The sequence below is a fragment of the Carassius carassius genome, chromosome 41 (genome assembly GCF_963082965.1).
Source record: "Carassius carassius chromosome 41, fCarCar2.1, whole genome shotgun sequence".
NCBI lineage: Eukaryota > Metazoa > Chordata > Actinopteri > Cypriniformes > Cyprinidae > Carassius > Carassius carassius.
Window position 1 is genome coordinate 10411874 of NC_081795.1, and position 25528 is coordinate 10437401.

At 38.2% G+C, this 25528-nt stretch overlaps 1 protein-coding gene across 1 annotated transcript in view; it reads left to right on the forward strand.

Annotated features, from left to right (window-relative positions):
- LOC132123614 (membrane-associated phosphatidylinositol transfer protein 3-like) overlaps window positions 1-25528 on the forward strand; it is a 105088-nt gene that overhangs the window by 67890 nt on the left and 11670 nt on the right. The window contains exons 6-12 of the mRNA XM_059534377.1: window positions 6764-6953; window positions 10520-10642; window positions 11340-11505; window positions 14844-15005; window positions 15152-15322; window positions 24005-24205; window positions 24846-24994. Of these exons, the coding sequence (XP_059390360.1) occupies window positions 6764-6953; window positions 10520-10642; window positions 11340-11505; window positions 14844-15005; window positions 15152-15322; window positions 24005-24205; window positions 24846-24994 (1162 nt within the window). The remainder of the gene's footprint in view (window positions 1-6763; window positions 6954-10519; window positions 10643-11339; window positions 11506-14843; window positions 15006-15151; window positions 15323-24004; window positions 24206-24845; window positions 24995-25528) is intronic.

Below are 25528 nucleotides of genomic sequence, written 5' to 3' on the forward strand. Positions count from 1 at the left end.
TGCTATGTAAAGCTTTAAAACCAGATTGAAAAACTTCATTAATTGAATTATTTAACAGGAAAGTTTGTAATTGTACCAAAACTGCTTTCTCCATAATCTTTTTGAAATGGATTTGAAATGGGTCGAAAACTGGAGAGAGATGATTGATCTAGATTAGGTTTTTTAATATAAGGAGTTATCACAGCCTGTTTGAGGCAGACAGGAACAGTGCCCGTATGTAAGCACTTGTTAATGACTGACAGCAGGCTTGAACCCATAGCACCCACATTTTGTTTTAGGAAATGTGATGGAACAATATCATGTAGGCATGATGTAGGCTTAAGACGATCCACAATTTCCTTACAGGCCTGAAAGCTGAGTGGCTCAAACACAGACCATGTGACGGAATATAGTGGAATCTCTGGCAAATCATGTCCTGTCTGAGACATCTTAGATCTAATAGCCAATACCTTATTAGTGAAAAAGTTTGCGAAACTTTCACAGAGCGAGACAGAAGGCTCAGGAAAAAGATTAACAGGTGGATTTAACACAGAGTCAATAGTGGAAAACAGCACACGTGGGTTATTTCTATTAAGCATAATTAAATCGGAGAAATATTTACTCTTAGCAGCTTTAGCTGCCCTCTGAAATGAGGAAAGAGAGTTTCGCATAATTTCGTATGAAACATGCAATTTGTCTGCCTGCCTAAGAGAGCGCACTGAGTCATTAAACCATGGAATTGGCACTGATTTACGAAATTTAAGCTTTAAAGGTGCAATACTGTTCAGAATAGAAGCACAGGTGGAATTAAAATAACTGAGATGTTCATCCGCATCCAGGTTATGTAGAGTAGATTCAGTTTTAAAAGAAGTCCACACCTCATGAAATGCAGCAATGAACTCCTCACTGGAATGTGCACTGAAACTTAGTGTCATTGTTTGATCCATTAAGTATTCCCACTCCTTTTAAGAAGGGTTTGTAAGAACTAAGAAACTGATGGTTTGCTCAATCTTGCATTCCTGTACTCTAAACTGTATGCATGTGTGTGTGTGTGTGTGTGTGTGTGTGTGTGTGTGTGTGTGTGTGTGCGTTAGGCCTGGGACGGTTACCGCATTACCGCAATACCGCGGTCACGTGACGCCTACCGCGGGTCTAAACCTGTAACCGTCATCACCGCACAAAAAAAAAAAAAAACCTTGGCCTGCACATCTGAATACCTTCGGCAGAAGTCAAATGAGCCATTTTAATCTAGATTAATTCCAAGATTACAGTGAGATTAATCTAGATTAAAAATGTATCTATGCACCTCTAATAGGCTAATAGCATTCCATTTGTATTGACTATTAGGCCTAGAGTACCTGTGTAATGTCTTGTAGCCTATATATTGAATTTCATTTAATTTTACTAAAGCATAAAATACAGGCGGATGACTCATGAGAAAGCCAAAAAAGCAGGACCTCAGTTTTTAATTGCACGTGCTTATTCTGCTTAACACAATTCTCTCACGTGGTTGCGCAGCCGACAATTGAGCATTTAAGCTACTATTCCATCGAAACATGGCAGAGAGGGCTAACTTGGTGGCAAAGCCAAATGTCACGTCGCCAATATGGGCACATTTTGGCTTTGAACCTGATGAAAAAGGACTTCCAGGCAATTTTAATGAGCCCATTTGTAGAATTTGCTACAAAAAGATTCCGGTATCACGTTCAAATACGTCCAACCTGAGGACGCATCTTCGAATCCATCATCCGGCAACATTTGCTGCCCTTGAGAGCACCACAAGTGCTTCGTCTGAAGATCGGCCCACAACCTCAGGCCAGGGACGACAGCTGTGCATCGCAGACTCGTTTGCTAAAGGGACTAAGTACCAACGCGACAGCCATCAGTGGCGAACCCTGACGGATAGTGTGACTCGTCTCCTAGTGGAGGAAAAGTTGCCATTTAACTTAGTCGAGAAGCCAGCCTTTAAGGCGATGCTACAGGCCTTCGACAAACAATATGTCCCCCCTGACAGAAAATACTTTTCAAAAAAGGCAGTACCAGAGAAGTATATGAAAATGAAGGACAGTTTGGCACGCGAGTTAAAGGACGCTGACCATTTTTCTATCACAACAGATATGTGGTCAAGCGTTAATATGATGCCCTATATGAGCGTGACAATTCATTACCTGAACACCAACTGGGAGCTGAAGTCAAGGTGTTTGGAGACATCCTTTATGCCAGAAAGTCACACTAGTGATAACCTCTCCGAGGCTCTGTGATCGGCTCTTGAAGAATGGCCTCTGGATGAGAAGAGGTTGGCTTGTGTCACTAGTGATAACGGAGCAAACATTGTGGCTGCGGTGAGAAAACTTGGATGGGGATGGCTACCATGCTTCGGCCACAACCTCCATTTAGCCGTCACTAACTCCATGAATGCAGAAAAAGAACGCACTGCCCGGGCCATGGGTTTGTGTCGAACGCTTGTGAACGCTTTCTCCCATAGCTGGCAAAAGAAACAACGGCTTCAGAAAGAACAAACTGAGCTGGGCCTGCCTCAGCACTCCTTAGTACTGGTAAGTTTGAACTCTCTTCCAACTCTGTTTTTGGAAAGATTAACTACAAATAGGCTAGGCCTGCGAGATTTAATTCAATATAATCAATAAATAATTATTGTAGGCAATTAAACATTTAAGTATGTGATTCTAAAATTCCATTTTCATTAAAGGGCCATCGAAAAAGATATCCAGGCTTACAATGACGGCAGTGTGTGACACTTTGTTAAATTAAATAGCATTCGTTAAATTATAGCCTTGTACCACACTGAGACCAAAGCGCACACGAGACATAGGCCTATAAATTAATATAAATATGTAAAAATCTATAATATGTATAAATATTATTTATATTATATATTTTTACATATTTATATTAACTTGGCCTAGATCTCATGTGAACTTTGGTCTCAGTGTGGTACAAGGCTATAATTTAACGAATGCTATTTAATTTAACAAAGTGTCGCTGCTCACAATACAGCCATTGTTTTTTTTTTTACTTATAAATATTTATATTTATCTTATTTATAAATATTATTTATATTTATCTTATTTATAAGTAAAAAACAACCACAATATTGTTAGCAGCAATATTGTTACTTCCTCTTGCCCTCCTTAGCTGGAGCTAGGTTATTTTGAGGCTTGGAAGGTTTCGTCTTTGAGCAGGGGTCACTTCTGCTAGTGTGAGTCATTCAAACATCATTAATGAGTGCCATAGGATTAGTGTTCTAGGAGTAGTATGACATTAGCTGGATGGATGGAACGGTTTAATATTTTTCTGGAAATCATGATACATTTTTTTTTTTCAGGAATGTTGATTGATGAACAGAAAGTCCAAAAGAACTGCAATAATTTGAAATTGAAATCTTCTGTAACATTATAAATAACAGTATTAATGTAAAAAAAAAAAAAAAGAAAACAGTATTTATGTTAAAAAAAAAAACTAACGGACCTTAAAGGGTTATTAAAAAAGTTAACAGCTTAAGTCATTTGTGGATTAATGCGAACAGTTTAAAACGATTCAGTTCGATTTGGTGAACTGGTTCAAAAAGATCTGATTACATCGAATGATTCGTTCGCGAACCGGATCTGACAAACTGCTTTGTTTTGAACTCTCTCACACAACAGACACGGAAGAGAAGACAATGCTGAATAAAGTCGTAGTTTTTGCTATTTTTGGACCAAAATGTATTTTCGATGCTTCAAAAAATTCTAACTGACCCTCTGATGTCACATGGACTACTTTGATGATATTTTTCTTAACTTTCTGGACATGGACAGTATACCATACACACAGTTTCAATGGAGGGACTGAGAGCTCTCGGACTAAATCTAAAATATCTTAAACTGGATTCCAAAGATAAACAGAGGTCTCATGGGTTTGGAATGAAATGAGGGTGAGTTATTAATTACATAATTTTAATTATTGGGTGAACTAACCTTTTAAACTTTTAAACCGTTTTATTTGCTTAACCGACATTTTGGAGGTCTCACTAACAAAAGTACTATATTACAGTATTTTTTGGGATATGGTATCTTCATGGTATTATTTTGAACATCATTCAGTACAAAAATTCTCTAATATTATTATCTGACAGCATCAATACACCATTGTACCGCAACATGCTTTTTACTTTTTTACAATACTACAGGCCTTTGCTTGTTTAAATTCACAATTGCTAATACTAAGCTAACATTTTCTTGTACAAGAGATGAACATCAGATCAAAATTTCACATCAAACAGAAAAGTTCAGTGCTTGTTTTTTTTCTTCTTCTCTCAAATTACTTTTTTTCTGGTGATATTTCTTTTTTACTCCCCTCCGGTAAAAAGTGTAGGCAGTTCAAAGATAAAGACATTTTTGACAGACAACGGTTCTTAAGATGCCTTTTTTACTACTGACATGAATAACACCTCAAATCATGCTGCTTGTTGCAAAGAGGTGTGCTATTACTTTTCAAAGCAATCTGACTTTAAATTTTCACCTAGCAAAGAAGGGACCTAGACTAAATAGGCACTTCTAACTGAAGTAACAACCTAGCGACCACACAGAACACTGAATCAATGCTAGCATCCACGTAGAACAACCTAACAACAATGTTGGCAGGTTAAAACTGCTCAGAAAATTGCATAGCAACCACCCACAACACAGGAAAAAAATATATATATATATATTTTATATATATATATACTTTTGATGTAAGCCTTACCTAGACTTAATCGTTTCTATCTGCCAAAAGTTTATATCTATGTTGCATTTTGTAACTTAATTTCAGTTTATCATTGTTATTTTTCTTACTAAAGCCATTTGATTTCATGATGGACAGCCATTAACAGCCAACAAGGCTACACTTAGGTATGTGCTGCCTATAAGTAATGAGAACTAGAAAGTCTCAGAAAAGACATTACCCTTAAAAAATGACAGGTTGTTAGACTTCATTACCCAAATTGCTATATTCATGTTAGTGAGGTAAAACAGCATCCCAGCAACAATGCCAGCTGCTAGCATGGGCCAAACATTAATTACGGACTGTGTAAATAAATAATGAATCCGGAGAGGGGGCATACTGAGCGTTTTGGAGATGCTCTTTGAACCCTCTCCTGCTGTGGAGCATGTCTAATAGGGCTGGCCCCTGGTCTGCAGGCTTGTTACTGTAATGGATATGTCCTTCTCCAGCCAGGAGAGTTCATGTAAACATGACAGGAACTATTGTTCACACTGGGTCATAGTGCATTAGCCTAGCCTTGTGAGGAGTCAGGGTAAAGGTCAGTGGCCACAGCGCAGTTCGGAGGAATTTTTGCATGTTTTAGGAGAGATGCTACAAGAAAAAATAGCAGTATATTAAACGAGAGAAGGAAAAAAAGCAGCCTTTGTCTCCCTGTGAGTAAGATGTAAATGGGACCTGCTTTTGTGTAACACAGGCGATGACACGAAGACTGATTACAGTGAGCTTATGGGTTGTCATTATAATCAGAGAAGTGACTTCTCTGTGTCTTTTTTCATAGCCCTCCTAGAGCTACATAGTTCCCCCAGTCAAAAGGATAGGATAAAAGGAGCTTGACTACTTTTTTCAGGTCTCCAGCAGACAGATCCATTTGGGACTTGTTCATTTCCATTTGAAGGCGTCACCTTCAACAGTCATTTTTCACAAGTAGCCTGTGCCACACTTCGCCAAGTAGCAGCCTATCACAACTACACACCTGGGAAGTTTCCTATCTTCGCTCCGCACATCACTGCTGTTTTGTTGCCAGGTTTTAGCGTCCTTCAGATTTGAATAGATACAGATAGATATGAATTTTCAGTACTTGTTAAATAATTATTTGATTTTACATTGATTTTGAATTGAGGTAGCAAACAGGATGCAGAATTGCAGTTCCAATTTGAATGTAAAGAAGTGGATTTAAAATGAAAATCTAACTTTAATTTTAAACCAGAACTTCAAACTTTTAATTTTGGTTGGATAAAGTCTTCTGGAAAAAAATTAAAGTTCTGAAAGCCTTGAAGTTTAAATGTTTATATAGGCCTTGCAGATAGATAGATAGATACATACATACATAGGTAGATAGATACATACATACATACATAGGTAGATTAGATAGATAAAGCTTTTGCCCCAGTCCTGTCCTGGGTTGTAAAAAGACTGCACACCCTCCATCATCAGTACTCTTGTCCCGAGATCTCTCTCTCTGTCAGACTCTTTGGGTCGCTAATCACTGTGCTTGATCAATGGCTCTGAGGTTAGCACAGCTCTTCAAGGTGACAATTTTGGGGCAGGACTATCTTTCACTTTTCTATTTATTTTAATCTCTGGACTCATGTAGTGCAGCATGATAAAGCACCTCGGTCTTCACCGCAGTTCTTCTTCTCATGTTGCATCATAGGTCATGGTCATTTGCTGGTCTGAGCTGGTCATTAGGTAGTTTGAGTTTGTCTAGTTATTCTAGTTGGCCAAAGAAGGTCATTTGCTGATTAACATCTAGAAATCAGCTACCATGTTAGAAAACACAGCTACCATCATAAATGGATTTTCCTTAAAAAGAGCGATTGAATCACTTTGACGTGAATGAGTGGCATCAACTCAAGTACTGGGGCACCTGCCAAACATCCAGCGTTTAAAAACTTGCTGATGTAGTGTGTGGTGAACTTAATCTCTTGAAGTTCAGAGAGGTAATGAAACAAAAATGTTTTGTGTCTGTTGCTTTGCGAATGGGTCATCAGTTTGAATAGTAACATGCTCTTCACTTCCACAGTCTGAACCCTTACAGCTACGACGAGAGTTGCGTATCCAGCAGCGTAGACCATTTACCTCTGGCCGCTTTACCACTGCTCGCTATTGCTGCTCCACACTACCAAGATGCTGTTGCAACTGTGATCGCCCGGGCCAACCAGGTGTACCACAGCTTTCTGCAGTCTCCAGAGGGACAGGGATTCACAGGCCAGGTGAGTTCATGAGCACCCAACAATCTTAAAGGTATAGTTCACCCAAAAATGAAAATTTGCTGTTAATTTATTCATCTTCAGGCCATTCCAAGAATTTGGTGTATTTTTTTCTTAAGTAGAACAAAAAAGATAGGCTTTTATTAAACAAATCATGGAGTGAATTTCTCACCCAGTGCTTTAAAACAGATATGCAGTGAATCAAGTTCAATGACTCAAGTTCAGTGTGCAATAGCAGTAACACCAACAGTTCAGGCGCTACAACAGAGCATTCTGCGGATCACCTTTATGAGACTGTCTGGGTCTGGAGTCATTAACTGAACTATTGGTAAGCCCCTACCCTCAAACGCAGATGAGCCAATGCTTGTATTGGTTTAATGGTGTTTATTCTACAAAAATGGAAAAACCTAGGGTACCTATGTGCCTAGGGTACTTGTAACACTAATTCCAGTTATCCTGAGAGGATAGGCAATGTAATTTATTTTAATCCATTTCCTAAATCCAACCAAAACTGTGCAAAATGTCCCTAAGCATTCAACCCCAATCACAATGAAGATGAAAACACAACATCTTGTCACAACATACAAACCTCAGCGAACTGTTCTCACATCATGTACCGTGCAGTGAAAGTCAAAAACACATAAACGAATGTCTATATGAGAGTGCCTCTCCATATTAATTTGGTTAAATGTAAATTAATTTAATCTTACTCTGCAGTATATGAACGGTGTTGATCCCGGATGTTGTCATTGCGATCGTGACGACCATAACATAATTTTCCCATTTGCATTGTGATCTGTATTTTTACATATTTATTTTTTATCTTTTATATATCCCTCCATGGCATATTTACGTCCCACTTGAAGGTCCATCTGTGTCCCAAATTTCACCTCGGAAGAAGGTTTTCACTGACAGCTGCCATTGTAAAACAGTTAGCAACTCCGTTTGTTTGTCCAAGTGAGCAACAGTAACTAAAGGGGGCGGGGCTTTCCAATAGGTCAGTTATGGCATCAGCATTGGCACCTTCATTTCAATTCATTTATTTTAGTTATTTTGGTCCAGATTTCTCTGCAGGTTAGCAAAATTTTGGTGCATGTATAAAGATTTGCTCACACAGTAATCTCAGGCAAACCAAGCAACTTACTGTGGTCAACCTGCGTGGGGAACTGTTTCACCCTCATGCAAAATTTAATAATAGCACAGGTTCCTATATGGTGCCACACCTGGGTTCCAGAAGTAAAAATAAAAATAGGGAATTTTTATTGATTTTAAAGAAATTGATAACTGATAATTATGTAGGCCATAATTTGTCATTAATTCAACTTATTTTTTTAAATAAGAATTATGCTAAACAGTGTAATTTCTGGTGAAAAACTACATTACTCATGATGCTGCGTTCTCATGATGCTGTAAAGTCCAGTCAGAGTGTTGCAGTGAGAACATTTTGGCAAAGGAGCTCGGCAGGGAACACCCACTCCCATAAAGCACCACAATTTAATTCATCAAGTTGTTCTTGGTTGGCTCTCTACAACTTAAAAAGAATACTTTTGTATTTCTCCATCGTTCAATTATGTCCATTAAGTAATTCACAGTGTTTCATGGGAATGTAGTTCTCTCCCTCATTAAAGCCATTAAGCACAAAGTCTTATACATTTGTCTTTTTGTCTGATTTTCAAATACTTTTTGGCTTCAAATAGAAGTTGTTGTAATGTTGTGATTCACCTCATAGATGGTTGGTTTGGTGGTTCATGGCTGAGAATACTTCAACAAAGACTTTTTTTTTAAAAAGAAGAAAAAAAACCTTTTAGAACAAGTGCCATGGAAAAAGTGGGTGGGATTTTTCCACTCTATTGAAATTATATATTGTTTGCAGAATTTTGCAGAGCAATGGCAAATATAATGTCCTGAAACCATTTTGGCTGTTTTTCCGTAACAAATGAGGTCTTTTGAGGGCCCGTACAAGCCATAATTCATTCTAACACTCTCACACACTTACATTCTCTTTTCACATACATATATTCTTGCTTTCACACACATACATTTTCCTTTCACATACATACATTAGTACTCTCACAAACATACATTCTCCTTTCACATACATATATGCAACATGAAGCAACTGCACAAAACAAAAACATCAGACCGGCTGAATGAATATTTGATTATTGCTCTTTATTATTATTAGTGTTTTATTAACTTAATTAGATGTATGTCTGCACTATGTTTGTACTTTCTGTTCTGGAAGCTCCTGACACCAAGACAAATTCCTTGGCAATAAAACTCTTTCTGATTCTGATGAAAATGCAAATTCAATCTCTGACAGCAGGTGGCGCTTACAGAACACAAGCAGCTTTTCTTGGGTTATTGCTGTATGCAGCTGCCTAATTAGCACAACTTTAATATGTATTTAACGATGGTAAGAGGAACAAGAAAATGCTATCAAATGTTTTCTGAAGACAGTCAGTTCTCCTCAGAAATAACAATATCCTCAATCACAACTCGCTCAAGGGACAAGGCCATTTAACCTTTGCACAAAGGTAATATTTATCTATATATTTTTATTAAACCAAGATGTTCGGGTGACCCTGATTGCGCCTGACCTCCCTTCCTTTTCCATTATACGCCTGCCATTTCTATTATACTCTCTCTCACACATACATAAATTCTTCTCTTACATACACATATTTTCTTCAGACATACATACATTCTCATGCTCTCTCTCGCTCTCTAAATATGTGTGTGTGTGTGTGTGTATGTGAAAGGAGAATGTATGTGTGTGAATGCAAAAATATATGTATGTAAAAAGAGAATGTAAGTGTGTAAAAGCTAGAATATATGTATATGAAAGGTGTGTGAGAGTGCCAGAGAGTGCCAGAATGAATTATGGCTTGTATGGCCCCTCGTTAGATCTGGCCACACAGGCAGATGAGGGTGATCAGTATTAGAAAGGCAAACTGTGTGGAGCATCAGTGGGAAGGGTGTGTGGGTCTCTGGCAACGAAAGTGACTCATCAGTGATGAGTCATTCAAAATAGATGAAAAGGAGGGGGTCTTTCCACTCGTCTTGCTCCATAATCTCACACAATTAATCCAATAACACACTCCTGTCAATTTAGAAGGCAGTGAAGGCACAATGATATGCTGAAGTGGTGACCGCAGTTTATGAGCTGTGTGTCAAGTGTCAAATAGGGCCTGAATAGCATATTAGCCTTCTGATTTTGGGGAAAAGCATATATATTTTTACAAAGCATAGGTATATATGTAGTTTATTTAAAGCATGCCACAGACTCCTCTGTTGTAGACACAGATAATTAAACCTGTGGATTTGTTTGTTTGTGGAGCATCCATACATTAATTGAGCTCACCACAGAGCTGCACATCAACAGCAAACAGGAAAACAGAGAGTGACAGCTATGTTGTTTTTCTGTATGATTAATTAAACGTGTTATTGACTTTCAGGCTGCACTGTAGATTGAGCTGTCTTTATGCTGTCCTGAGATTTGCCTGACAGTGTTGGTTGCATGTAAAAACGCTGATTCTGGCTGAATTTGTTTGTGTGTGTTTGTACAGGTGTGTTTGTTGGGTGACTGTGTGGGAGGTGTGCTGTGTTTCGACGCTCTCTGTTTCAGCAACAGCCCACGACACAGCAGCCCCATCCACACCAGTCAACGTAACAGCACAGAGAGCCTAAAGGTATGTACAGAAACACTGAATCACTCGCTCATCTGTAACTTTCATTCCTTGCTTCCCTTGTCTTAGAGTGGTTCTGGTAAAAAAATAAAAATAAAGTAGAGTAGGAATACACTGTTGACAATAAATAACAAATCAAATACTGCATGCACGATGAAATGACCCAATACTGACTTTTATATGCTTAGACTGCAATGAGACGTTTTGCTTTCAGATTTTTCCCTAGTAGTATCACATCTTTAAAGTTGTGGATGAAATCTCAACAATGTCACAGCTCTGCTCAGATATGCCAAGATATCAAAGTCTGAATATTTAATATCTCTTTATAAAAATGTCCTCTATTTAAAATTCACGGCAAAGCACTCTCAGCTGTTCTATCTACATTAATTTCATAGCTCTGTATTGTAACTCTGAATGTCGATAATTGTCTCATTTGTGTTTATTTTTATCTCCGAAGCCTCTGATGAAAAAGAAACATCACTCAGAGCTCATTTTAGTCTTCTGAGCTATGAAAGAGCAACTTCTGAGCAGATTGGGTTTTCTAATCACACTTCTGTGATCTTCAGGGAGCACAGAACAGCTGTCACATCAGACACATCATCCAGACTTTATTTGACACTGTACTTCTGAGATTTTTATATTTGCACATTTAAAAATTATGAATGTTCAACTGGCTGTCTCACATTTTACACACACTCAGGATAACCCTGAGGTCAGTCCGAGTCTGAGCTCCAGCAAACGTCTTAGCAGGAGCAGCATTGACTTATCTGCCCCCAGTGAGACCCGCAACAGGAAAACTTCCCTCAGCCGCAAACAGAGCGACTCGTATGATGGAGACTCCTCTGGCAGCCAGCACCACCCGTTCCTCAGCAGGTACTGCATGCTTGCTGACCAAAGTTTTGATCTCTTGGAAATGCTGCGAGTAAAGGTTTCTATTACAATATTTTCTCCATGCAGAAACAACCCTGTAGAATTTAAACAATATGTTGTTGATTTTTGATATTATTCTTGTATTTTGCGTAGACTGGCATGTTATCATTGGCATGATTTTGAGGTGTGATTGCTATTTTTATTTTTTCCTACAAAAACAGAAGGGGAAAAATTGCATTAGTTTCATAATTGGTTTTCATAAATTGGCATTTCTTTTTATTGTTTTTGGCTCAAAAAAGCATTCTTAGTGATTTTTAGGATTATCATGCTTCTATTTAATATGTTTCTTTTAGTAAGAAAACAGAAAAAGATTACCCAGATATGTTCCCCTGGACAAGACATACATAAATGTATCACCCTTTTTCTCAGTTCTGTTTATCAATATTATCTGCTTGATGGCATGTTGCATCTGCCTGCAGTGCTATTAATAGTGACATCTGCAGTCAGTGTGCAAGAACTGTATGAGAGATTGAAGCACGAATGAACAATGCCTTTTCGGCAGAAGTTGCTCAATACCATAGCAGCAAAGGACCAAATATCCAACTGTTTATCTTCTAAATTATCCTCTTTAGGGTATTGATGTGGCAAGAGAGATTTCTCTCCACTGTTGTTGTCGTAAGTCTCCAGCAAAGCTCCTTTTTTCACAAAAGTGTTCCATGTTTTGACACTCAGCTACAGCTAACAATTTATGCCATTATGTATAAAATTACATATCAAATGAATTAAATAAATAGAAGTAATCTTATTCAGCTTCGGATAGCTTCTAAGCTGTGTCATGTCAAGGGGGAAATTGAGTTACTGGGTAATACATGAACTGTTTTAAATCAAATTTGAACACAAATTAGAATAAATACATTATTTTGAAGCTGCACTTTCCCATTTGCCAAGGTATGAATCCCATAAGTCAATCAGGAAAATACACTCACTGGCCACTTTATTAGGTACACCTAGCTAGTACCGATGATTTGAGCATTGTGACATTGTGCATTATCCCGCTGGAAGTAGCCATCAGAAGATGGGTACACTATATTCATAAAGGGATGGACATGGTCAGCAACAATACTCAGGTAGGCTGTGGTGATTAAATGAAACTCAATTAGTACTAAAGGGCCCAAAGTGTGCCAAGAACATATACCCCACACCATTAAACCACCACCACCAGACTGAACCATTGAGACAAGGCAGGATGGATCCATGCTTTCATGTTCTTTATGCCAAATTCTGACCCTACCATCTGAATGTCGCAGTAGAAATTGAGACTCATCAGACCAGGCAATGTTTTTCCAATCTTCTATTGTCCAATTTTGGTGAGACTGTGTGAATTGTTTCCTGTTCTTAGCTGACAGGAGCAGCACCTGGTGTGGTCTTCTGCAGCTGTAGCACATCTGCTTCAGTGTTTGACGTGTTGTGCATTCAGAGATGGTTTTCTGCATACCTTGGGTGTAACGAGTGGTTATTTGAGTTACTGTTGCCTTTCTATCATCTCTAACCAGTCTGCCCATTGACCTCTGACATCAAAAAGGCATTTTCGTCCACGCAACTGCCGCTCACTGGATATTTTCTCTTTTTCGGACCATTCTCTGTAAACCCTAGAGATGGTTGTGCTTGAAAATCCCAGTAGATCAGCAGATTTTGAAATACTCAGACCAGCCTGTCTGGCACCAACAACCATTCCACATTCAAAGTCACTTAAATCCCCTTTCTTCCCCATTCTGATGCTCGGTTTGAACTTCACAAGTACAGCTTACCCGGAAAAAAAAATGCTTCATTTAGTAATTCAGCCTATTCTTTCATCAAAAATAAAAATTTTATCTATTGGTATTTCATCAACAAGCCTCCTTTTTTGTATGTTTAAATGTATGTTTAGGCAGCAATACATTTGCTGTTACATAAAACTTTTTTTTATTTTTCACATAGAAAATGCATATTGATATGCAAAATATAAAAAGAATTAAGACATCATTAGGTTTTTTCTATAAAAAAGTTATCTTAAGGGCACTGTGGTGCTTGGTTGCCTTAGCATCTAATATTGGTGATTGATCGAGCAACCTTCTCAATACCAGCCTTTACAATGCAAGTTATCTTATCCAGAGGTTTTTATATCTTGCACCTTTGTGCAGCCAGTCACTAAAGGGCCGCTGAGAGGAGTACTGGACAAAAGCACTGTTTCTCACCCAGGACTGATAGTGCTGGACCTTAGGGAGACTTATCACTTAGCTCATCCATACCCCTCAGCTCTACCACATTTCACTCCCAATCATCTGTCCCCGGGTTCCTGCACACCCCATCCTTTTCACACTCAGTCTGAGGAGAGATAGCCAGTCAGAGCCTTTAAGAGCTTTTCTGTCATCACTCCTAGCATGATGGTAATAAAGACAAACAATGTGTGAAAACAGGGTGGAGATTTGAAAGGCAGTGAGGAGGAGTGGAAGATTAGTTGTTGACAGTTTAATAGAAAGATCCTTGATGTAATCCATTGGGGTTGGATATGATTTTATATGAGGGTATATGCACATTATATACAACTGTATATTCTGCTTTGTTTTGTCTGGGTGCTCTGGAAGGGTTACATAAAAAGCTCACCAAAAATGAAAAGTTGCTGAAAATTAACTCACTCTCAGGCCATCAAGGATTAGTTTGTTTCTGGAGAAAGCAATATTATGAATGGAGGATTGTATTTTAACCAGAAGCAACAAAAAAAAATGTCTTAGTGAATTTGTTTTTTTTAAACACACTGCTTCTCACTTCAAAAATAATACATTGATTCAGTGGATTTGTGTGGATTATTTGTGGATTACTGTGATATTTTTATCAGCTGTTTGGACTCATTCTGATGGCACCCATTCACTGAAGAAGATCTATTGGTGAGCAAATAATGTTATGCTAAATTTTTCCAAATCTTTTTTGACAAATTTGAGTGTTCCTTGAGTGTTCCTGTGGCTCAAGTGGTAAGGCATTGCGTTACCAGCGCAAGGTTGTGGGTTCGATTCCCAGGGAACACATGTTAGGTTAAAACTGTTAGCCTGAATGCACTGTAGGTAGCTTTGGATAAAAGCATCTGCTAAATGCATAAATTTTATTTAAATTTAATGAAGAAACAAATGCATTTACATCTTGGATGGCCTAAGGTGAAAATTTACAGAAAATATTTGTGTGAACCATCGATTTAAACAACAACTTCCACATTGCCCAGAGTCATCCAAAAGCAACACTTACAGGCATACACATATATGGCATCACCTAAATGTAAATGTCATCTTTTGTGTGTATGTATTCAGTCTGATACAGGATGGAACAGACCTGAGACCAAGCAGCAGCACCAGTCTAGTGTTGAATCCAGGTCGCTTTGACTTTGAGGTGTCGGATTGTTTTCTGCTGGGTTGTCCTCTTGGATTGGTGCTAGCTATGAGACGCACTGTGCTTCCAGCTGTCCAGGGTTGGTGTGAAAATACTCTAATGACCAGGACACATTGCCCTCTGAATACATTGGCAGAAATTTCTGTTAGGTTTGGTTTTCTTCTACTCAATCATATTTACAATTAATTTTTTCTTCTTTTTTTTTCTTTTCTGTTTATCCTGCAGTGTCTCAGCTCCGGCCTGCATGTTCACAGATCTTCAACCTGTTTTACCCTTCTGACCCATCGGCCTCTAGACTGGAGCCGTTGCTGCACTCTCAATTCCACAAACTGCCTCCTTTCCCTGTGCCCCGCTACCAGCGTTATCCTCTGGGAGACGGCCGTTCCACTCTTATCGGTAAGTGAGATATCCCATTGAGAATCAATTAAACTGTTCGCCACTAAACCCCATGCACAAGAAGAAAAAAAAGCAATATTCACTCATTTGTTCCTTTTATTATGTTTCATAATTGCTTTGTCACAGGGAAGTGCTTATCTTGGGTTGCCAGATTGTCTCTGTGTGCTATTTTAAGGAATTATTCTGGTTTGGTTGTTAAAAAGGTTTCCTGCGGAAGAAACTACATTTAATTTTTCTGTGAATTTGTCTTTTTGTATGCATCCTTTTCCAGACTGGACTGCTAACGTGAGCAATACTGTGCCTCCTCTCGCCCCCCTTACATTCTTTAACTCAGTGTCAGATTCCCTGGGGTTTTACCAAGTTCTGCTGGCTGGTGTCTCACTCTGTAATGAGTTCATGATTTATTTAGAGCCTATTTTATCCTGCTTTGCAGACATATTTAACTTATATGTCATCCATTTTAGGCTCATTCTATATTCTAGGCTAGGCCTAGAAGTAGGATAAATATTATTGGGCTAATGATGTATCATTTAGAAACCTTTCAATGACAGAAATAATGAGACTAAACTAGTGTTTTAATATTATTTATATAATAGTATAGTATTTATTAGTGTTTTGAATTAGCTTGGTTTTTATATATTCATTTAATTTTAGATTTTGTCATTTGATGCAATCGAGATTTTTACTATTTTTATTACTATTTTTATTTTTTTAAATTGTTCAGTTTTATTTTTAGGGATTGTAGTATTTCAGTTATTTTATTTCAGTTAGTTTCTAATTTAGTTTGTATTGTTTGCATCTAACACACACACACACATAACAAATTTGGGCGTTATTTCAGTAAACAGATTTTTCAGAAGATGAAAAGATGACAATTCATTCAAAATATCTACTTAATGAAAAGTAAACTCATTTGAAAATGCTTAATGATAATTATCTCAAGGAACATACAAATCCACTCTAAATATGATGGGTAAATTAGCTGTTTTTAAGATTATTTGACAGGAAATCAAATATATAGAGTATTAACTTGAAACCTTGCAACACAACACAATGCAACAGAGAGAGGCATCAACCATTGAGAGGAAGAAGTCTGTGTCTCACAGGAAATGTGACACTGACTTTTAATTATATCAAGTCTCACTCTGCTGATCATAGGCAAAGAATGTCACAATATTTGTTGGATACTGAGGCATGGATGTGTCTAATTTATTGGATGCGCACACCCACCACACACACATGCTCTGTTTTAATGCAGTACTTAATAATTGCTTTCCTAATGGAGTATCTCTGGAGTGGCCTCCCTTGTGTTAGGTTCTTTCAGTATGAATCATTACAGATTTACTCAGTGGGCCTTTAATGTGATAAATGTATCTGATATCCATCTGTTTTTGTGTTTACGCTGTTCCTGTGCATTTGGATTCATTCATTTCATTCGGCGGTTGACTGAAAATCCGGAGCCATTCATTTCAAGTAGCTGGAAACTGGGGACTGCGATCCCAAAGCCATATGTGAAGTGACATCATGGAGTTATTTTTCTCATTACACTGAAGAACAGCCTGATTCTTTCCACTGAACTCTGTATTGCCGTCAGCCCCTCATGCCCAGAGCTCATATACCACCTCGCCCTCATCTCAAAGTTCTCTAGTGTTATTCTACAGCACAGTAGTAAATGCTGTATCCTGCTGTGCCTGAGTTTTAAATCTTCTTTAGAGTTGCCTGGTCATTTTGAAGTCACACTAAGCCAGTATTTTGAGCAGGACCTTTTACTCAATTGACCTGTCGCAAAGACCCACCCCCTTAGTTACTGTTGCTACGTTCGACAAGCCATGGTGCTCTCACGCCACACATCATGGTGGAGAGAAAGGACCAGGCCTGGGATGTTTTATGTTTTTTTGTGTGTGCTTGTTTTGTTTGTTTTGGTTTTTTTTTTTTATTAAAGTGTACCTTCATACTGAGCCAGTTCGTTGTTCCAGGGTTTTGTCTCCAGTGTAATGAAGTTAGTTGATATGGGAAGGAGGAGGTGGGATCTGGCCCAAAATCAACATAGACTTAATTTTTTTTATTAATATTTTCATTACTTTTATTTTTCTCGTAATAATTAAATGGAATGTAGACATACTTTATGTCCCTTTATCACAAAACATGTCAGTGATTCCTGATTAATCAGTGGCAAAAAAAATGTAAGTGTAATATTAAATTTCTATACATTTTACAGTATTCACATCTTCCAAACAATCATCTATGTTGAGTGATTGTGTAATATCTAAAACACTAAAGTAGTAGGTTTTAGGGGAATACGCTCCACTATAAGGACAAAAAAATGGATAGGAGAGTAGATTAACGTCGGTGCACTTGAATTTGAAAAATAATGTGTATTCAAGTCTTTCCGTGGTTGAAACAAGATCATTTCTAATGTTTATTTCATGATATAACTACTAAAGAGGATGAGATGATCAGTTCATGTGCTGCTTGAACTGTGGCACTACATTGATCTGTCACGAGTCACGTCACATTAAAGAGTCACAGAACGGTACTTATTGTTTGAATTTCTTAAGAAGTGGCTATTTAATTGTGTTTTCAGTTATCCTCCTTGATGTATTATCAATGCATCTGTGCTCTCTAGCTGTAGAGAGTGTTAAGTGTTTGTTCATTTGTCAAACTAATCTCTCACGCAAATGTTTTCATCAGTGTGGTGATCACAACAGAATATGTTTGCTACCACTTATATGCAGGTTTCGTCTTGGTAAGAATGAGTGGGATTGTTGTGAAAAGCCCATCGCTCACATAAATAGATGGCTTTGGTAATGCTAATGAACTCTGTATCGAAAGTGTGATCAGTCTGTCTGCCTGTTCCTCATGTCTGCATAAAGAGCAGTCTTCTTTCCTGTGTTAATCCGGATTTGGCGTAATGGTGCTGTCTGATTCCAGTCCACGCTTTCTGAAGAGAGAGCTCCTGTGAATTATTATTCTGCAGCTGGCTCCGAAGCCTTTAGTGACATGAGAAATTAAGCAGCATAGCCATGCGTCCAGCGCCTGGCAAAAACTAGCTCAAGCTGAGAGACTCTGCAAAACTCTTCCCACATACAGTAGGAGAGTTTGGCTGTCTGGAGCTTTTTACAGATTGTGGCTACTGTTGGAGCAGACGTAAGCAGATTCTGAACACACCTTAGCTAAGCTCTCAGAGATTTCAGCATGACTGGAAAGCAGTAAAATCACAGAGGCTCGTTCTGATGACCAGCACTGATAGGACTGCCCCTACTAGAATTCCATCAATAGAGTTAACTTTAAATGATTTCTGTGAAGATTTCTGTGAATGAAGTGTATCTGTAGCAAATAGGCATTTAAACCTGTGTCATACTTTTGAAAAGAGGCTGATATGATTTATAATGCAGTCCCCTTGCTTTTTAGAATTATCCTACGCTCCTGTCTGTTACAGACATTCAACCATCCCTGTCCCCCACATTTCAGTGACTTTCTTCATAATTGAAGCCCTGGCCATTTGTGAGCCCAAGGCAATGGCAAATGAGAGAAGCCAATTGCTGGAATGACAGAAGAGTGTGTTCTTCACCATCTGTAGTGGTCAGTGGCACACAGCTGCCAATGTCACACACAAATATTCCTGCTTACACGTGTATGTGGTTGTGCCCATAATGTGGGCCAACCTAATGGGATGTTTTCTGCACAGGCTGCTGGACTAATGAAAACATATTAAATTTACCCCTGTCAGAAATAACAGGCCATGTGTGCACGAGGCAGCAGGCATATAAAGGGACAGATTAGCCAAGGTGGACACTTAAAGAATTTCTGCCTGCATGTCATTCTGTGTTCTCAAAGAGGGAGGAAAGAACAGCACTTGATCCCTGTCAGGAAGCATTTAGGGCCATTGCACAAACATAGTTTGACATTGTGGTGAGTTATATTGAGAGTGAAAGGGAGGCTTTTGTTGTTTTGGTTGTGCAGTGGCTGAGGGTTTTATAAATTCAATTCAAACAGGCAATTCTGGGGTCAGGGTGTGGTGTTTTCTATAATTGTACCAGTTCTCTTTCTTTCTTTTTTTTCTCACACACATTGCATTGCATTGTCTTTCCATTAAATCAAAGAAATATATATAATTAATATTAGTTAAATTAAATATTATATTAATTGTATTAATTTATATTAATATAACCTAATATATTAATTAAATTAATATTTATAATATTGTAAATTCAATAAAATTAAAAATCAAATGTAGAGAATTGTTGTATTATTGCAGTTTTGGATTCCCAGATACTTTCCAAATTAATTACTGAACCCAATACTTAACATTATATTTTTCTTTCTTTTAAAAGCTAGAGATGTTAACTACAAAAAAAAAAATATATATATATATATATATATATATATATATATATATATATTATGGCAAGAAATATTCGTATAAGATTTTGATTGTTTATTAGTCAAAGTCAAAGTCACCTTTATTTATATAGCGCTTTAAACAAAATACATTGCGTCAAAGCAACTGAACAACATTCATTAGGAAAACAGTGTCAATAATGCAAAAATGATTGTTAAAGGCAGTTCATCATTGGATTCAGTTATGTCATCTCTGTTCAGTTAAATAGTGTCTGTGCATTTATTTGCAATCAAGTCAACGATATCGCTGTAGATGAAGTGTCCACAACTAAGCAAGCCAGAGGCGACAGCGGCAAGGAACCGAAACTCCATCGGTGACAGAATGGAGAAAAAAACCTTGGGAGAAACCAGGCTCAGTTGACACAGACTGGATCTGGTGGCCACGGTGACCTCGGAACAAGAGAGAAACAGACAAATATTAGCGTAGATGCCATTCTTCTAATGATGTAGCAAGTACATAGGGTGTTATGGGAAGTGTTTCCGGTTCCGGTTTACCTAATTAATGCAGCCTAAAAATCCTTTAACGGATTTGGATAATAAAAGCATATTAGTATGTTATGTGTATGCCAGGTTAAAGAGATGGGTCTTTAATCTAGATTTAAACTGCAAGAGTGTGTCTGCCTCCCGAACAATGTTAGGTAGGTTATTCCAGAGTTTAGGCGCCAAATAGGAAAAGGATCTGCGGCCCGCAGTTGATTTTGATATTCTAGGTATTATCAAATTGCCTGAGTTTTGAGAACGGACGTAGAGGATTATAATGTAAAAGTAGCTCATTCAAATACTGAGGTGCTAAACCATTCAGGGCTTTATAAGTAATAAGCAATATTTTGAAATCTATACGATGCTTGATAGGGAGCCAATGCAGTGTTGACAGGACCGGGCTAATATGGTCATACTTCCTGGTTCTAATAAGAACTCTTGCTGCTGCATTTTGGACTAGCTGTAGTTTGTTTACTAAGCGTGCAGAACAACCACCCAATAAAGCATTACAATGATCTAACCTTGAGGTCATAAATGCATGGATTAACATTTCTGCATTTGACATTGAGAGCATAGGCCGTAATTTAGATATATTTTTGAGATGGAAAAATGCAGTTTTACAAATGCTAGAAACGTGGCTTTCTAAGGAAAGATTGCGATCAAATAGCACACCTAGGTTCCTAACTGATGACGAAGAATTGACAGAGCAACCATCAAGTCTTAGACAGTGTTCTAGGTTATTACAAGCGGAGTTTTTAGGTCCTATAATTAACACCTCTGTTTTTTCAGAATTTAGCAGTAAGAAATTACTCGTCATCCAGTTTTTTATATCGACTATGCAATCCATTAGTTTTTCAAATTGGTGTGTTTCACCGGGCTGCGAAGAAATATAGAGCTGAGTATCATCAGCATAACAGTGAAAGCTAACACCATGTTTCCTGATGATATCTCCCAAGGGTAACATATAAAGCGTGAAGAGTAGCGGCCCTAGTACTGAGCCTTGAGGTACTCCATACTGCACTTGTGATCGATAGGATACATCTTCATTCACTGCTACGAACTGATGGCGGTCATATAAGTACGATTTAAACCATGCTAATGCACTTCCACTGATGCTAACAAAGTGTTCAAGTCTATGCAAAAGAATGTTGTGGTCAATTGTGTCAAACGCAGCACTAAGATCCAATAAAACTAATAGAGAGATACACCCACGATCAGATGATAAGAGCAGATCATTTGTAACTCTAAGGAGAGCAGTCTCAGTACTATGATACGGTCTAAATCCTGACTGGAAATCCTCACATATACCATTTTTCTCTAAGAAGGAATATAATTGTGAGGATACCACCTTTTCTAGTATCTTGGACAGAAAAGGGAGATTCGAGATTGGTCTATAATTAACTAGTTCTTTGGGGTCAAGTTGTGGTTTTTTGATGAGAGGCTTAATAACAGCCAGTTTGAAGGTTTTGGGGACATATCCTAATGACAATGAGGAATTAATAATAGTCAGAAGAGGATCTATGACTTCTGGAAGCACCTCTTTTAGGAGCTTAGATGGTATAGGGTCTAACATACATGTTGTTGGTTTAGATGATTTAACAAGTTTATTCAATTCTTCCTCTCCTATAGTAGAGAATGAGTGGAACTGTTCCTCAGGGGGTCTATAGTGCACTGTCTGATGTGATACTGTAGCTGATGGCTGAATGGTTGCAATTCTATCTCTAATAGTATCAATTTTAGAAGTAAAGTAGTTCATAAAGTCATTACTGCTGTGGTGTTGGGAAATGTCAACACTTGTTGAGGCTTTATTTTTCGTTAATTTAGCCACTGTATTGAATAAATACCTGGGGTTATGTTTGTTTTCTTCTAAAAGAGAAGAAAAGTAATCTGATCTAGCAGTTTTTAATGCTTTTCTGTAATGTTACTTTGCCGCCAAGCAATACGAAATACCTCTAGTTTTGTTTTCCTCCAGCTGCGCTCCATTTTCGGGCTGCTCTCTTTAGGGTGCGAGTATGCTCATTATACCATGGTGTCAAACTGTTTTCCTTAACCTTCCTTAAGCATAAAGGAGCAACTTTATTTAAAGTGCTAGAAAAGAGAGAGTCCATAGTTTCTGTTACATCATCAAGTTGTTCTGAGGTTTGGGATATGCTAAGGAATTTGGAAGATAACTTAAAAAGCAGTCTTTTGTGTTAGAAGTGATGGTTCTTCCATACTTGTAACAAGAAGTAGAATCTACAATTTTGGCTATATGAAGTTTGCACAGAACTAAATAATGATCTGAGATATCATCACTTGGCTGAATAATTTCAACACCATCAACATCAATTCCATGTGACAGTATTAAATCTAGAGTATGATTTCGACAATGAGTAGGTCCTGAAACGAGTTCAGAATGTCTATAAATGCTGATCCCAATGCATCTTTTCCATTATCAACATGGATATTAAAATCACCAACTATTAAGACTTTATCTGCAGCCAGAACTAACTCGGATGTAAAATCACCAAACTCTTTAATAAAGTCTGTATGGTGCCCTGGTGGCCCGTATACAGTAGCCAGTACAAACATAACAGGGGATTTATCATTAACATTTGTTTCTCTGGATAATGTTATATGAAGCACCATTACTTCAAACGAGTTATACTTGAAGCCTGCCCTCTGAGAAATCCTGAAAACGTTGTTATAAATTGAAGCAACACCTCCACCTTTGCCTTTTAGATGCGGCTCATGTTTATAACAGTAATCTTGGGGGGTGGACTCATTTAAAATAATGTAATCATCAGGTTTTAGCCAGGTTTCTGTCCAACAGAGTACATTTATATTATGATCAGTGATCATATTATTTACAAAAAGTGTTTTCGTAGAAAGGGATCTGATATTCAATAAGCCAAGCTTTATCATTTGTTTATCCATATTGCTTCTGTTTTTTATTTGTTGAACCTCAATTAAATTGTTAATCTTAACTTGGTTTGGACGTTTTTTGTTTTTTCTAGTTCGGGGAACAGACACAGTCTCTATAGTGTGATATCTAGGTGAAATTAGCCAGCACTTTTAAATTTGCCAAGATGTCAGGCGCTCTGGCTCCCGGTAAACATTTGACTATGGTGGCTGGTGTCTCTATATTCACGTTCCGTACAATAGAATCACCACTAACTAGAGCACTTTCATCAGGTTTCTCAGTGGGTGCATCACTGAGTGGGGAGAACCTGTTTAATGTTTTGATCGGAACAGAAGAGCGGTGTTTTGACCCACGACTATGCTGCCTCACCGTCACCCAGTTGCCCTGCTGCAGGGGCTCTGTTTCCGGAACCGAACAATGTACAGGAATCCCTGAGCTAGACGCATCCAAAGCCGTATCTAGAGCCCTAACATTCTTACTGTCCTCAATTAAAGTTTGGATGCGTGTCTCTAATTCTGAAATCTTCTCTGTCAGCCAAACTATTTACCTGCATTTATCTCATGTGAATCCCTCATCAGCGACAGAGATAAATAAACTGTACATGTGACAGTAACAAGTAACAATGACGGGAGAAGCCATTACTCACCGTGCTTGATGAAAATTCTTACTGCGGTTGTTTGATGAACTTGTGAAACTTGCGATAGGTTCGAATGAAAACGCTAATGACAAGCTAACGAGTGCTAACGCTTTGCAGGTGTACTGCACTCACGGATATACAATAAAAGTGAACGATCAACCACAGGCAGATATTTATACTGAAGCCAAAATTCTGATATTGATCCAACCCTAATGTACATATCCAACTGTCACCATCATGATCTGTTTTTTTTTTTCTCCAGTTGATGAAATCCATAGCTACTCGGATGTGTTCCTGGCCGGTAGCACGGTTCCAGTGGGCGCTCCGCACTCCTCCTCTCCCCAGACAGAGCACAGTGCAGGTGGGCGGGTGGGCGTTGAGGTCCGCAGGTCCAGTTTGACCAGCATGGACAGCCAGTTTTCGGGCTGCTGGGAGAGCAAGCTGAGCAGCACCATCACCAACAGTGAGTGGGCAGCGGGTGGGCGAGCTCCGGGCACAAAATTCAATTCTATTACTAAGTTTATCTAAAGCTTTTTGGTCTTTTGTTAGACCTGTTCTTCACTCCATACTGTGCAAATCTCATAATTAGAGATGCTTTTTGCTCTCCAGCCAAGCAATGCAGTGTTAAGGGCTCTCTAGGCTGCCAAAAGGTCTGCTGCAGTCTATCTCTGTTCAAGTAGATCATATCTCAGCTGCAGGGAAAGGACATAATGGCAGTTATTAGTCGAAAACATGGCAGTTTCATTGACACTGCTTTATTCTTACAAGATATGTCTGTCTCTGATGAGATATATATACAGTATGAAACGGTACAGTAGAGGCAAGTGTGCTATAATGTTAAGCTTTATTCTTTATTATATGTTTTTCTCTTTTATACAAGGGCATAAAAATGGTCTTAAAAGTGGGGAAACGTATTATAAACCCTGTCATTCTGGTTTATAAATGTTAATTAGGTGACACTGTCCTCCCAGTAGTAACTGAAAGTTATGTGGTTGCCAGGTAACTGCTTTTATCGTGCTTTAATCATTAAAGAAATCATACTGATTTCAGACAATTGTGAACAGTTGTGTGTATTTACCAAACTGTGTTTTTGTGTGTGATAGTTTCCAGCAGCTGGTGGGGGTCTAAACGGTTGGATTACACTCTGTACTGTCCAGACGTTCTGACATCATTCCCCACAGTGGCTCTTCCTCATCTGTTTCACGCTTCTTACTGGGAATCCACCGATGTGGTCGCCTTCCTTCTACGACAGGTACATTCAGAGCCATTTATTAAACATGGAACAAAGGTCAAATTTGTTTTCCATTTTGCTATAGGACAGTGACACCTCAAATCATCCCGAGTTGTGTGGAGGACCACCCTGAACTTCGTAGGAGTTTGCTACAGCCATTGTATTTTTTCTTTTTTTATGTATTTTTTGTTTGTTTTATTGTGCATCTTTAAGGTCAGAGAAATGTAAATAACTTTTGGACTCCCTGACTATTGCTTTCCTCATGTAAGAGAAATCAAATTAGTCCTACGTGACAAGACTGCAACCTCTACTTCTAAGATAGCAACCTCTATCTGTCCTCTATCAAAAGAGTTCTTTCTCTCTGTCGTGCTCTTCTTAAAATGTTCCTAATTCATCTCCTTCCTTCCTCTCTTGTCTTCTGTGCTGGAAATTTCGATTCACCCAAAGTACTGCATCTCATTCTAATATACCTTATAATATTCATATCAGACATACCTCTGGCTGAGAGACATATAAATGTGGCACATCCTTCATTCAGAGACTTTTGAAGATCAA